The sequence below is a fragment of the Anomaloglossus baeobatrachus genome, assembly GCF_048569485.1.
Source record: "Anomaloglossus baeobatrachus isolate aAnoBae1 chromosome 5 unlocalized genomic scaffold, aAnoBae1.hap1 SUPER_5_unloc_17, whole genome shotgun sequence".
Taxonomy (NCBI): Eukaryota; Metazoa; Chordata; class Amphibia; order Anura; family Aromobatidae; genus Anomaloglossus; species Anomaloglossus baeobatrachus.
Window position 1 is genome coordinate 441,268 of NW_027441792.1, and position 12,308 is coordinate 453,575.

The window sequence follows — 12,308 nt, forward strand, 5'->3', positions numbered from 1 at the left end:
GAGTAAATTACTGGATTTGAGGCTTCTCGACGTCTGGCATACCCTATACCCTAAAACACGGGACTACACTTTCTATACTCCTGTCCATGATATGTACAGTAGAATAGACCTTTTTTTATTAGTCACCACCTACTCTCACATGACCCGGCCTGTACTATAGACCCTATGGTGTGGTCCGATTATGCTTCGGTGTCACTGTCTTTCATTTTGACAGATTTACGCCCCGGGGAATGGTTATGGTCATTGAACCCGAACTTATTAAAAGATCATACGTGTCAGTTAGCCATTAGGAAGACCATCACGGACTTCTTCGAATTTCATGCCAATGATCCAACCCCCTTACGTCTCCAGTGGGAGACTCTGAAGGGGATGATCCGGGGGGCCTTTATTCAACAGGGAACCAGACTCAAAAGGGATAGAGCCTGCGAAATAGACAGATTACTGACTTCTATTAAACAACTAGAACAGACCCATAAACGGACTCATGACCCTCAGATTTTGGCAGCCTTGCTCAAGGCTAGACTGGATTTGGGGTCCCTCTTGGATGCTGCGTCCGCCCGTCATCGAGATAGAGGTAGGAGATTTATGTACGAATTCTCTAACAAGCCAGGCAGAGCTCTGGCTAGGTTTCTTAATCCTCGCCTTCCCTCTACATTTATCCCCACCATTAAATCACCTTCTGGCCACTCAGCACATAAACCTCATGAAATAGCAGATGTATTTCGAGACTATTATGACGGGTTATACAACCTAGGTGGCCCAGTGGCGGACATGTCCCCAACAAATTTCCAAGCAAAAGTTGACGACTGTGTTGATGGTACCCCTCTCCCCCCACTGAATCATGCGGACTCTCTCATGCTAGATGATCCTTTTAGCGAACAGGAGGTCACTGAGGTTATTAGGGGTCTGGCCAATGGTAGGAGTTCTGGTCCAGATGGATTTCTGGCCAATTTCTATAAGCAGTTTGCCTTGGAGCTGACGCCCTTCCTGACTAGGACCTTTAACTCCATATCTTCAGCTTCCCCCTTTGCCGCACAAACCCTTGCGGCTACCATAACGGTGATTCCCAAGCCTGGGAAGGACCCGTCTTTATGCTCCAACTACCGCCCTATCTCTCTCATAGAGGTAGATGTCAAGATTTTCGCCAAACTAATAGCCAACCGGTTGTCCCCGCTATTCCCTGCCTCAATCCATACTCACCAAACAGGGTTTGTCCAGGGTAGAGAGGCGCGCGACAACACTTTTAAAACTCTGCTTCTGACCTCCCATATGTACAGACAAGGTACTCCAGCCTGCCTCCTATCGATCGATGCCGATAAGGCATTCGATCGTCTTAACTGGACCTTTTTACGCTCATCCTTGAGGCAGCTGGGAATCGGTCAAACCATGTTAGAGAGAATTTTTGCCCTGTATCATAAGCCCTCAGCACGAGTCCGAGCCAATAATACTCTATCCTCTCACCTGCAAATATCTAATGGCACTAGACAGGGGTGCCCTCTTTAACCCCTTCTATATGTTATAGCCATGGAGCATTTGGCTATATCTCTCCGAAACTCCCCCGATATAAAGGGCTTTGATGTAGGTCAGAAATGTTATAAACTTGCCTTATACGCTGATGACCTTCTTCTGTATCTAACGAACCCGGAAATCGCTTTCCCAATTCTTATTCAAGAATTCCAACGCTTTGGCATAGTTTCTAACTTCAAAGTGAACTACTCAAAGACAGAGGCCCTTAATATTGCTCTTCCTACCACACAAGTCAATAGACTAAAATCCGCCTTCCCATTTAAGTGGGAGATCCAATTTATCAAGTATCTTGGGATATCTGTTTCGGCCAATCCGGATGAGTTGTTTATGGCTAATTATTCCCCATTACTTAATAGAACACTTGCTGATCTTAATAGATATAACCTGGGTCGACTTTCCTGGTTTGGCCGAATCAGTGCCCTCAAGATGGACATACTCCCGAGGTTCCTCTATTTATTCCAGACAGTCCCGATAAAGGTTACTAAACAGTATTTCAGACAACTCCAAAGAGCATGTAGCAGGTTTGTCTGGGGGACGGGGAGACCTCGGATTAGATACACCACACTGGTGAGACCGAAATCCAGGGGAGGCGCTGGTCTACCTGATTTTGAAACGTACTAGCAGAGTGTCCTCCTCATGAGGGTCTTGGATTGGAGATTTAACGATCTCAATAAACAATGGGTGGGTATTGAGTCCCATCTCTCCCCCTTCCCTCTGACACAACTCCTATGGGCCCCCCTTCAGCAGAGGCCGGCGGTTTCGGGGTTTCAACCTCTGACTCAGGCACTCATGCTTTTCTGAGACAGACATCTGGAGACGTAAAACTTATCCCACAGACCGGGGAGTATGAGTTCACTTTTTAATAACTTAGACTTTCCCCCTGCAATGGAGAGATCTTTCTTCTTGTGTTGGGACTCCGCGGATGGAGTTACACTAGGACAGGTTGCCAGGAGACTGTCTGGAACGGCGTCTTTTGGGGCTCTGCAGGAGGCTTGCCCCGAGAGGAGGCTATCCTGGTTGGAATATATTCAATTGACCACATTCCTAAAAAAAAAAATTCCCGGGGAATGCTCTATTATCCAAACCTACACACTTTGAGACCCTAATCTCATTAAATGCCGCCCCAAAACATGCCATTGCATTGATATACAACCTCTTGTGTACAGCCCAGTATAAAGGTACCCCAACGTATTTGGAGGCATGGCAAAGAGAGCTCCAGATCACGCTGTCGGAACAGGACCATCTCAAAATCTTTACACTCTCTCATAAAATGTCCATTTCTTGTAGTGCACAGGAGAAAAAAATTTAAAATTCTTACACGCTGGTATAGATGCCCTGACGTACTGCATAAGATCTTCCCCACAGTACCAGATACCTGCTGGAGATGCGGAGTCGAAATTGGTACTATGAAACACATATGGTGGGATTGCTCCTTGGTAAGGACATTCTGGGATTCAATTTTTGAAGTATACTTTCAGATGTCGGGTATTCGGGTAGCCCCTACACCTCAAATAGCTTTGTTGTCCCTACTTCCTGGGTCTCTCTCTGTGACCAAAAGAGGTATCCTGCGCTTCTTTCTCATCGCTGCTCGTATGATTATCCCAAGACATTGGAGAACAACTACAACCCCCTCTGTGAGGGAATTTTTGGAGGAGATGAATAGACTGGAACGTATGGAGTCCCTGAAGGCAGACGATAGTGACAAATGGGATAAACATGCTGGCACCTGGTCTTACTGGTTCCTCTTCCGAGATACTCCGGGCTATACGTCTTGGCTCAGATAGGGGGCTTTACATGGGTCTTTCCTCCTGCAGGTTCCTGTAGCGGATATTTGCAACATACAAGAGGATGCGTATATCTGTGCGGCTGAGCTCTCTGGACACCCGATCCACCCCTATCTATCCCTGTCTTTCCCTCCCCTCCTCTCATACCCTCTTCTCTTTCTTGTATCTATCTTTTTCTTCTTTCTTATCTCTTACTGACCTTCACTCAATCTTTATAGTTAATATAGTTATCCATAATATTGTTATAAGATGCCAAACCATAATAAGGTTTAACCTAAATTGATATGTTTTATCTGCTTTGTTTTCTTATTTGACTATTCTTATCCTTGTGAAAATATTCTTATAGTACAGTATTATCTGACTGATCCAAATGTTTGGATTAATTTCAACTTCTGTACTACTACATCCTATATGTGTTATAAGCAGTACTCTGTTCATTTTACCTTTAAGCTCAATAAAATTATTTACTGAAAAAAAAAGAAGGATGCCGCAGAGCTGGGGTCGTAGAGCTCACTCTTTCACTGTGAGGGTGATCACTGAGGGTTGTGGGATCTCACAACCTGGGAGTTCCTTTTGGGGGACATTAGGGACACTTCAAAAGGTTTTGGTACTGGATTATATTTAAAAAATTCACTAATCTGCGACTTTTCACTGTTTTAGTAAATAATAAAGGCAGCCACAGATTTATTATAAGCACTATTTAGAGAGAAAGTCATCTAACACATTGCACTAGAAACTGGGGGATATTACCCTTGTAACAGAGTCAGCAGCAGATCCCCCTATAAGGCTGGAATCACACTTATGTGTGTAAAATCGGTCCGAGTCTCATGCTAGAAAGTAGCATGAGCTCTGTTCACGTTATGATCAGTGTGCAATGCAACTGCAATGCGATTCTGTGATTTTTCAATTGATTGTAGTCCGTGTGCAATCCGTGTTTGATGCGTATGTGATCCGTTTTTATTCTCAGCAGCTATGTCATCTGCCATTCAGCTCTGCTACATGGCCGCTGACAGCAGACACAGACATAGCCGCGCGATCAGAATGAAGTCAGATGAACTTCACCCGACTAAACTGTCATCCCGCGGCTCTGTCTTTGTGTCATGGCCAGATTTTCGGTCACCGGTGAAGGTATCACCGGTGACCGCAGTTTCCCTGAGTGACTGCAGTGATCTCCGCTATCAGCGGTGCCATCACTGAGGTTACCCGCGGCCACAGCAGAAATCCTCTCGCTGAGATCTGTGGCCGCGGGTAACCAGAGTGACGTCATCGCTGATAGCGCGACTCACTTCAGTCGCTGCGGGGAGCTCACAGAGAGCGGTCGTGGTCTGTGACCGCTCTCTGTCAGCTTCCGATGTAGCAGAGCTGAAATCGTTGTGGGACCTCTGTGGATTATGTCGGACATGGAGGGGTATTTGGGGACTTTAATAAAATGGTGAAAGAGGTTGTTGTTTTTTGTCATTTATTACAAATAAAGGATTTTTGGATGTGTGTGTTTATTTTCTTTAACTAACAGGTTAATCATAGAAGTTATCTTGGGGAGACGCCTGCCATGATTAATCTAGGACTTAGTGGCAGCTATGGGCTGCTGCCATTAACTCCTTATTACCTCGATTGCCACCGCACCAGGGCAATTCGGGATGGCCGGGTACAGTCCCGGGACAGTCGCATCTAATGGATGCGGCTATTCCGGGCGGCTGCTGGCTGATATTGTTAGGGTGGGGGGCTCCCCATAACGTGGAGCTCTCCATCCTGAGAATACCAGCCTTCAGCCATGTGGCTTTACCCTGGCTGGTATCAAAATTGGGGGGACCGCACACCGTTTTTTTTAATTATTTATTTATTTATTTTACTTCATGATATAGACCCGCCCACTGGCAGCTGTAATTGGTTGCAGTGAGACAGCTGTCACTCATCGTGGGGGCGTGTCTGACTGTAACCAATCATAGGCGCAGGTGGGTTGGGAAAGCAGGGAGTACGAGGAGCGGCCTGCTTTTCAAAAGAGGAGAAGCCGCCAGTGTGAACGCTGTGCAGCGCCGCGCCGGTGATCGTGGATCGGTGAGTATGAGAGAGGGGGTGGGAGGGAGAGACCGACATGGACAGAGAGAGAGATAGAGCCAGAGAGAGAGACCGACCGACCGACAGAGAGAGAATAGAGACCGAGAGGGAGACACCGACTGACAGAGATAGATTGGCCGACATTGTCAGACCTCACTCATTTACCAGTGTTTTCTGAAACATGCGATAAATGTATTTAGAAAAACGGATGTCACTAGGATGGTGTGTGTGCCATCCCTGTGACATCCGCTTATTTACCCGCTCCCATAGAGTTGCATTGGAGAGACTCGCGCGAGAAACTCACCAAAACGCAGCATGCTGCGATTTTTTTTCTCAGTCCGATTTGGACTGACAAAAAAATAGAAGATGAGAGCTGCCTCATTGATTAACATGGGTCCGAGTGCAGTGCGAGAATTTCTCGCATTGCACTCGTGCGAATTAATCGCAAGTGTGAAGCCGGCCTAACAGTGCGTCATGACCACATTGTTATGGTTTAAAAAATACGATAAGTTTAAAAAGAGAGAAAATAGTTCTATCCCTCACCAATTCTTACTTGAGCAATTGTAGCCAATTTTTAAATAAAACCCTTTGAATTATAGTACATCATGATGGCTTCTCCCATGTGACTCATCTGACAAAAGAACCTGATTAATGATAAAAACGGCTGCTCCGTTCTGTTGTTTTCTGATGGTCGGCAAGACTTGATTTACCAGTTAAACATTTCAATTATTTACAGCATGAAAAAGGTTCCTTCCCTGTGCGGCTTCTTCACATGTTTAACAAGATCTGATTTCTAAGAAATACATTTTCCACATTCAGAACATAAAAATGGTTTATTTTGTGTGATGTTTTTGATGGTAAACAAGACCTGATTTCCTAGTAAAACATTTACCACATTCTAAGCATGAAAATGGCTTCTCCCTTGTGTGAGATCTTTGATGAACAACAAGGTGTGATTTCTGAATAAAACATTTCCCACACTCTGAACATGAATACGGCTTCTCCCTTGTGTGATTTTTCTGATGTCTAACAAGATCTACTTTCTGAATAAAACATTTCCCACACTCTGAACATGAAAATGGCTTCTCCCCTGTGTGATTTTTCTGATGTCTAACAAGGTGTGATTTCTGAATAAAACATTTCCCACACTCTGAACATGAAAATGGCTTCTCCCCGGTGTGATTTTTCTGATGTCTAACAAGGTCTGATTTCTGAATAAAACATTTCCCACATTCTGAACATGAAAATGGCTTCTCCCCTGTGTGAGATCTATGATGCCAAACAAGATCTACTTTCTGAATAAAACATTTCCCACACTCTGAACATGAAAATGGCTTCTCCCCTGTGTGATTTTTCTGATGTCTAACAAGGTGTGATTTCTGAATAAAACATTTCCCACACTCTGAACATGAAAATGGCTTCTCCCCTGTGTGAATTTTCTGATGTTTAACAAGGTTTATTTTCTGAATAAAACATTTCCCACACTCTGAACATGAAAATGGCTTCTCCCCTGTGTGAATTTTCTGATGTCTAACAAGGTCTGCTGTCCGAATAAAACATTTCCCACACTCTGAACATGAAAATAGCTTCTCCCCTGTGTGAATTTTCTGATGTGTAACAAGGTTTATTTTCTGAATAAAACATTTCCCACACTCTGAACATGAAAATGGCTTCTCCCCTGTGTGAGATCTATGATGCCAAACAAGATCTGATTTACAAATAAAACATTTCCCACACTCTGAACATGAAAATGGCTTCTCCCCTGAGTGAATTTTCTGATGTGTAACAAGGTTTATTTTCTGAATAAAACATTTCCCACACTCTGAGCATGAAAATGGCTTCTCCCCTCTGTGAATTTTCTGATGTCTAACAAGGTCTGATTTACGTATAAAATATTTCCCACACTCTGAACATGAAAATGATTTCTCCCTTGTAGGAGCCGTTTCATGTTCCACATCCCTTCTGTAACTTTTATTTTGCATACAATTCTGTGATAAATCAGAATATTGGACTTGTTTGAAAAGATCAGATGATAGAGCTTTCCAAGGAAGGACTGGAGGTATATCTCGGACAGCAGCATGCTCTTCATATGTATCATGTGTGATACTTTCATCATCTGTTTTAAATTCTGAAGATATTAGAGGTCCACCTGAACTCCTGATACAGTTATCGGCTAAAAATAAACACAACGTTATTTTTTATTATATAATTTTGAAAGTAGATTTATTTTTTTTTAAATCAGAACATACGAAATTAAATTAGGAAACAAATTATTCTGAATCTGTTTTCCAATTTTGAAATCTTAAGCGGGCTTTACACGCTACAATATATCTAACGATGTCTCGGCGGGGTCACGTCGTAAGTGCCACACATCCGGCATCGTTAATGACGTAGTTGCGTGTGACACCTACGTGCGATTCGGATTGTACGAAAAACCGTTGATCGCATACACGTCGTTCAATAGCTAAAAATTGAACGTCCGGTTGTTCAATGTTCCTGAGGCAGCCCACATCGCTGTGTGTGACACCCCAGGAACGATGAACACATCTTACCTGCGGAAGGAAGGAGGTGGGCAGGATGTTTACGTCCCTCTCATCTCCGCCCCTCCGCTTCTATTGGCCAGCCGCTGTGTGACGTCGCTGTGACGCCGAACGTCCATCCCCCTTCAGGAAGTGGATGTTCGCCACCCACAGCGAGGTCGTATGGAAGGTAAGTACGTGTGATGGCGTTTAATCGTTTGTGCGACACCGGCAACATATTGCCCGTGCCGCACATACGATGGGGCATGTGCGATCGCATACGAGATCGCATATGTGATTGCAATGTGTAAAGGAGCCTTAAGAGTTACATCTTCGTTAACTCGGATCTCCCATTCCTAGCACCAGTTCTATGGAATGTGCTACAGTAAATAATCTAATTGATTGTTGCAATGTGACTGTAGGATAATGAGGGACAGGGGGCTCCTATACTTTCCCTCATGCTAGGAGACCTTAGGCTATCCCTAACCTCTGGATTCCCCCTGAACGTGGAAGTATGGCAGGAGTATGATGGAAATACAGATTAAGAGACAGATGGGAAAAACAAAATTCAGACACACTACAAACTCACAGAAATAAACAGTGAGAGACTAAGGAGAAAAGCAAGAGCAGAAAAGCAGAAACAAAAAAACAACAAGGGTTAACATCACAACTGCTCACAGCAATAATGCACGACAACCATCAGTTTGTATCACAACACCTCACCAGACCTGTATAGGTAAACTATAGCTGGCATTAATGGAATAGTCAAGCCAGCATATACAGAAGGGGAGCGAATGATACTGACTCCCCTACAGCATGTGATGAAAGACATTAACAAGAAGCCCAGCAGAGAATAAGTCTTGCTAGTCTAAAGCGGGCTTTACACGCTACAACAAATCTAACAATGTGTCGGCGGGGTCACGTCGTAAGTGATGCACACCCGGCATCATTAGTGTCGTTGTAGCATGTGACAGCTACGTGCGATTGTGATTGAATGTAAAACCGTTCATCGCATACACGTCATTCATTTCCTTAAAATTGCACGTCGGGTTGTTCAATGTTCCCGAGGTACCACACATCGCAGTGTGTGAACGATGAACAGATCTTACCTGCGTCCCGCGGCTCCCGCCGGCAATGCAGAAGGAAGAAGGTGGGCGGGATGTTTACATCCTGCTCATCTCCGCCCCTCCACTTCTATTGGCCGGCTTCCGCGTGACGTCGATGTGACGCCGAACGTCCCTCCAGTTCCAGGAAGTGGATGTTCGCCGCCCACATCGAGGTCGTATGGAAGGGTAAGTACGTGTGACGGCAAATAATCGTTTGTGCGACACGGTCAACAAACTGAACGTGACGCACATACGATGGGGGCGGGTACGATCGCATACGATATCGTATGTGATATCGTAAGGTGTAAAGCAGGCTTTACTAAGTATGTGGTTCGACGCCTGCATCTCCCTGCGCTGCTCACAGACATCAGAGAAGTTAGCAAGCAGAGTGCCAGAATCTGTAATTTCCACAGATCCTGATGCCTCTATGACAGTTGGCGATGCCTGCAAGCATCTCGTTGTGACATTGATCCACAACATAGACAATTTCAAAAAGGTTTTTTTTTCGAAGACGAAAATATAATAGAGACAAATGCCAAATATTTAATGGGCTTGTCCGGGACTATAATGCTGATGGCCTATTCTTAGGCTTTGTAACCAAAAAGGTAGCAGGGTCTTGCTGTCTGTGCAGATAAACATTAGGGCTCCAATTCATCAACACCGGTGATGTACAATGAAAATTGATGTCAGGGACTGAAGTGAGATTTCTGGCATAGGGAACATCGCAGTTTGTTATGAATTAGAGAAGCGGTGGCATCACACCCTTCTTCTGGCCTAGCTCTGCCCATTTTTGCAAAGCTGGTTAAAATTGGCGTGAAACCTCCAAAATGTGCACAATTTATTTTTTGTACATTCATTTATTATTGACTGCAGAATGGCTATGACATATCAATGTTTGGAATCAGCGATACAAAAGGATGTAGATGAAATAGAGAATCATGACTGTAAGGCACTAGAGTGTTAATAAAGTGCTGAGAAAACCGTGCAATGTAAAAAAAAACAACGGTTATCGTAATCAAAACAAACAAGAGACTATAACAATATAGCTCTGCAGTGCAGCCAGGCCAACCATCTTCGTCTTTATAAAATCCTTCCCCGGTCTTCTTTCCAAGCTTATTGAGCAATTCACTAGGGGCAAAAAGGGGGTTTTCAGGTTCCATCTGGTAGGAAACATCAATGATGTATTTACTAGTGTCAAGACCAACATAATCCAAAAGCTCAAAAGGACCCATTGGGTAACGGGCTTCCAATTTCATTGCAACATCAATGTCTTCCTTAGATGCATGACCTCTTTCATGAAGATGCACGGATTCCATTAGGTATGGTACCAGAAGACGGTTAACAATGAACCCTGGGATGTTCTTATGTACCGCCCCAGCGCCAGCAGCCGGGCTGCTGCTCAGATCCGGATCTGCGGTGGCTCGAGCGGTCTTCGGACCTGAGAGAGGTTGCGCGGACACTCGAAATAAAAAGGGGGGTATTTACAGGGGATTTTGTGGTTAGAGTTCGTGACGCCACCCACGGTGTGTGGTAAGGTGGAGTACCACCACTGCTGTTGGGAGCGCAAAACCGAAATTCTGAGCACCGCTGCAGCAAGAAGGGAGCACGCTTGGATCCCATGCCCGATGGTGTTGCTTGTTAGCCTGTGACCTTTCCCTTGGCACCTTCTTTACTTGTTGGCCCCTGTAGTTTAAAACTAGTCGGGTCCCGCTCACCTGTATGGCTAACGGAGTGAGCTTGCTCTCAGGGTTCACGCATGGTATTTTCTGGACTGTGTATTGGGAAAGTCCTATCCCCCTCGTTGCGCTAGTAACCCGATTTTGGAGCGGGTGGAGAACGAATCATGAAGTCTTCGCCCTCGTTGGATAAATTACAAGGACGCTTGAAGCTACTTCCCGGCCTAGGGTCCAAGTACCCTGTCGTGCCCTGGCCCCTGCCCGGAGACGGTTCAAGGCCGCCGGCTGCCCTCCTCGGCAGTTTCGTGCCCCTTGACATGATCCCCTGCGACTGGGGTTCCAGCTCGTACCAGGCCCAGACCAACGTCTGCCACCTAGTACTGAGGAGCCCAGCTCCTAACCTGTGACCTCTCCTCTCAAGAGTCACTTCACAACTCCCCTCTCTTCACACTCCTGACCCTCCCAAACCAACCCCCCCCAAGTATGCAGCCTTATTCTCTTCAGGCTACCCAATGGCGTGTCTGGTGGGTGTGGTGGAGCGTGTTTCTAGGATTTTTGATTGGCTTGGCTCTTAGCAACACGAAAAGGTCAGGGACCCGTAACCAAGGAGGTGGATACTGTGCATAAGGGCAGACTGCACAATACCCTGTGACGACCTGATAGGCCAGGGCGTCACACTTACATGAAACAGGCATCTTTCCTAGTGTTTAACTGAAGTCCATGAGAGAGTCAGAAGTTGTTTGGCTATTCATTGGTGTTTTAATGACCTCCACCAGCTTCATCATTGGTACTGGATTAAAGAACTGCAGCCCTCCGAACTGATCCTGCCTAGTTGTGGAGTTGGCTATATCAGTTATTGCCAATAAGAATGTGTTGCTGGCAAATATGGTGTGTTCTGGTGCAAATCTGTCCAGTGTCTTGATTAGTGCATTTTTCACTTCCAAGTTTTCTATTATGGCTTCCACCACCAGATCATTGCTGTGCACCACGGCCGCTGGGTCTGTGCTTGTGCTGAAGTTTGAGAGGGTTTTGCTGATGAACTGTGAAGCAGCCTCAGGTTTGTCTGCAAACATCTTCTTAAGGCTGCTTTACACCTTACAATTTCACATGCGATCTCGTGTGCGATGTGACACGCCCCCATCGTATGTGAGGAACGTTCAATTTGTTGCCCGTGTCGCACAAACGATTAAACCCCGTCACACGTACCGTATTTTTCGCTTTATAAGACGCACTTTTGTTCCCCCAAATTTTGGGGGAAAGTAGGGGGTGCGTCTTATAAGCCGAATATACGGGGGGGGGTGTATATATATATGTACACTGCAGGGTCCAGGGGAGGTGGGGGCGCTGTGCTGGGGGCAGGTGAACGCTGTGGCGGCAGCGTTTGATCTCCTGCTCCCGCTCATATAATATGCACAGCCGCTGTCCATCTCCGGTGGTGCTGAAATCGCACCGCATTGTGGGGCTGGGGCAGCGGTGCATATTATATGTCTCTGCGCGCCCCTGTGATGGTACATGCCCCCCCTGTGTTAGATTTGGCCCCCATGCTGCTGCTCATTCTAAAATAAAAAAGCTTTACTTACCCCCTGCAGCGTTTCTCCCCATGTCCCTGCTTCCACTGTGATCAGGCAGGCAGAGATCTCA

General features: G+C 45.6%; 1 protein-coding gene across 1 annotated transcript in view; it reads left to right on the top strand.

The window, feature by feature from the left end:
• Positions 1–12,308, top strand: part of LOC142258898 (uncharacterized) — a 143,629-nt gene that overhangs the window by 49,288 nt on the left and 82,033 nt on the right. Inside the window, 2 exon segments of the mRNA XM_075331457.1 lie at positions 215–1,219; positions 1,523–2,048. Of these exon segments, the coding sequence (XP_075187572.1) occupies positions 215–1,219; positions 1,523–2,048 (1,531 nt within the window).